Source organism: Penaeus monodon, chromosome 21 (assembly GCF_015228065.2).
Source record: "Penaeus monodon isolate SGIC_2016 chromosome 21, NSTDA_Pmon_1, whole genome shotgun sequence".
NCBI lineage: Eukaryota > Metazoa > Arthropoda > Malacostraca > Decapoda > Penaeidae > Penaeus > Penaeus monodon.
Genome location: NC_051406.1, coordinates 42,213,623 through 42,214,091, shown reverse-complemented (window position 1 = coordinate 42,214,091; position 469 = coordinate 42,213,623). Strand labels below are relative to the sequence as shown.

Below are 469 nucleotides of genomic sequence, written 5' to 3'. Positions count from 1 at the left end.
AGTGAGATAAAGATAATCAGGGAATACATCATACTTCCTGTCACATATTCATTAGCACTTACAGCTTCCCGCACAGACACCCCTGGAATCCTTCACACCCTAACAATACATTCAGGATAAAAATCCACCCATTCAACACAGAGAGCATGGATCTTAGCATAAACAGCACGAGTCTGACTCCCACGCCCACAAATTCCGCTGGAGACTCGAAACTCAGAGGTGTGGCTTTGGGATTCGAGCTGCTCACCTGTTTCGTCGGGGTTATTAGTAAGTCCCGTTCGGTGAATTTTATTACTGTTATTCATATTGTTATTACTGCTGTCGTTTTTGTGTTACTACTGCTACTTCTACAATACGCAAACAAGCACACGGATTAACAACTATGTTCAAAATTATAATCAAATTGACAAAAATAACCAAGATTACCAACACCACGCAAACATAACCAGTCCACGAAACGCTCACGGCT

General features: G+C 41.8%; 1 protein-coding gene across 1 annotated transcript in view; it reads left to right on the top strand.

Annotated features, from left to right (window-relative positions):
• Positions 1-53: 53 nt before the first annotated feature.
• Positions 54-469, top strand: part of LOC119586514 — a gene marked incomplete at its 3' end in the record, with an annotated part of 3,777 nt that continues 3,361 nt past the window's right edge. Inside the window, 1 exon segment of the mRNA XM_037935255.1 lies at positions 54-267. Coding sequence (XP_037791183.1) covers positions 147-267 — 121 coding nt within the window. The 5' untranslated portion in view covers positions 54-146.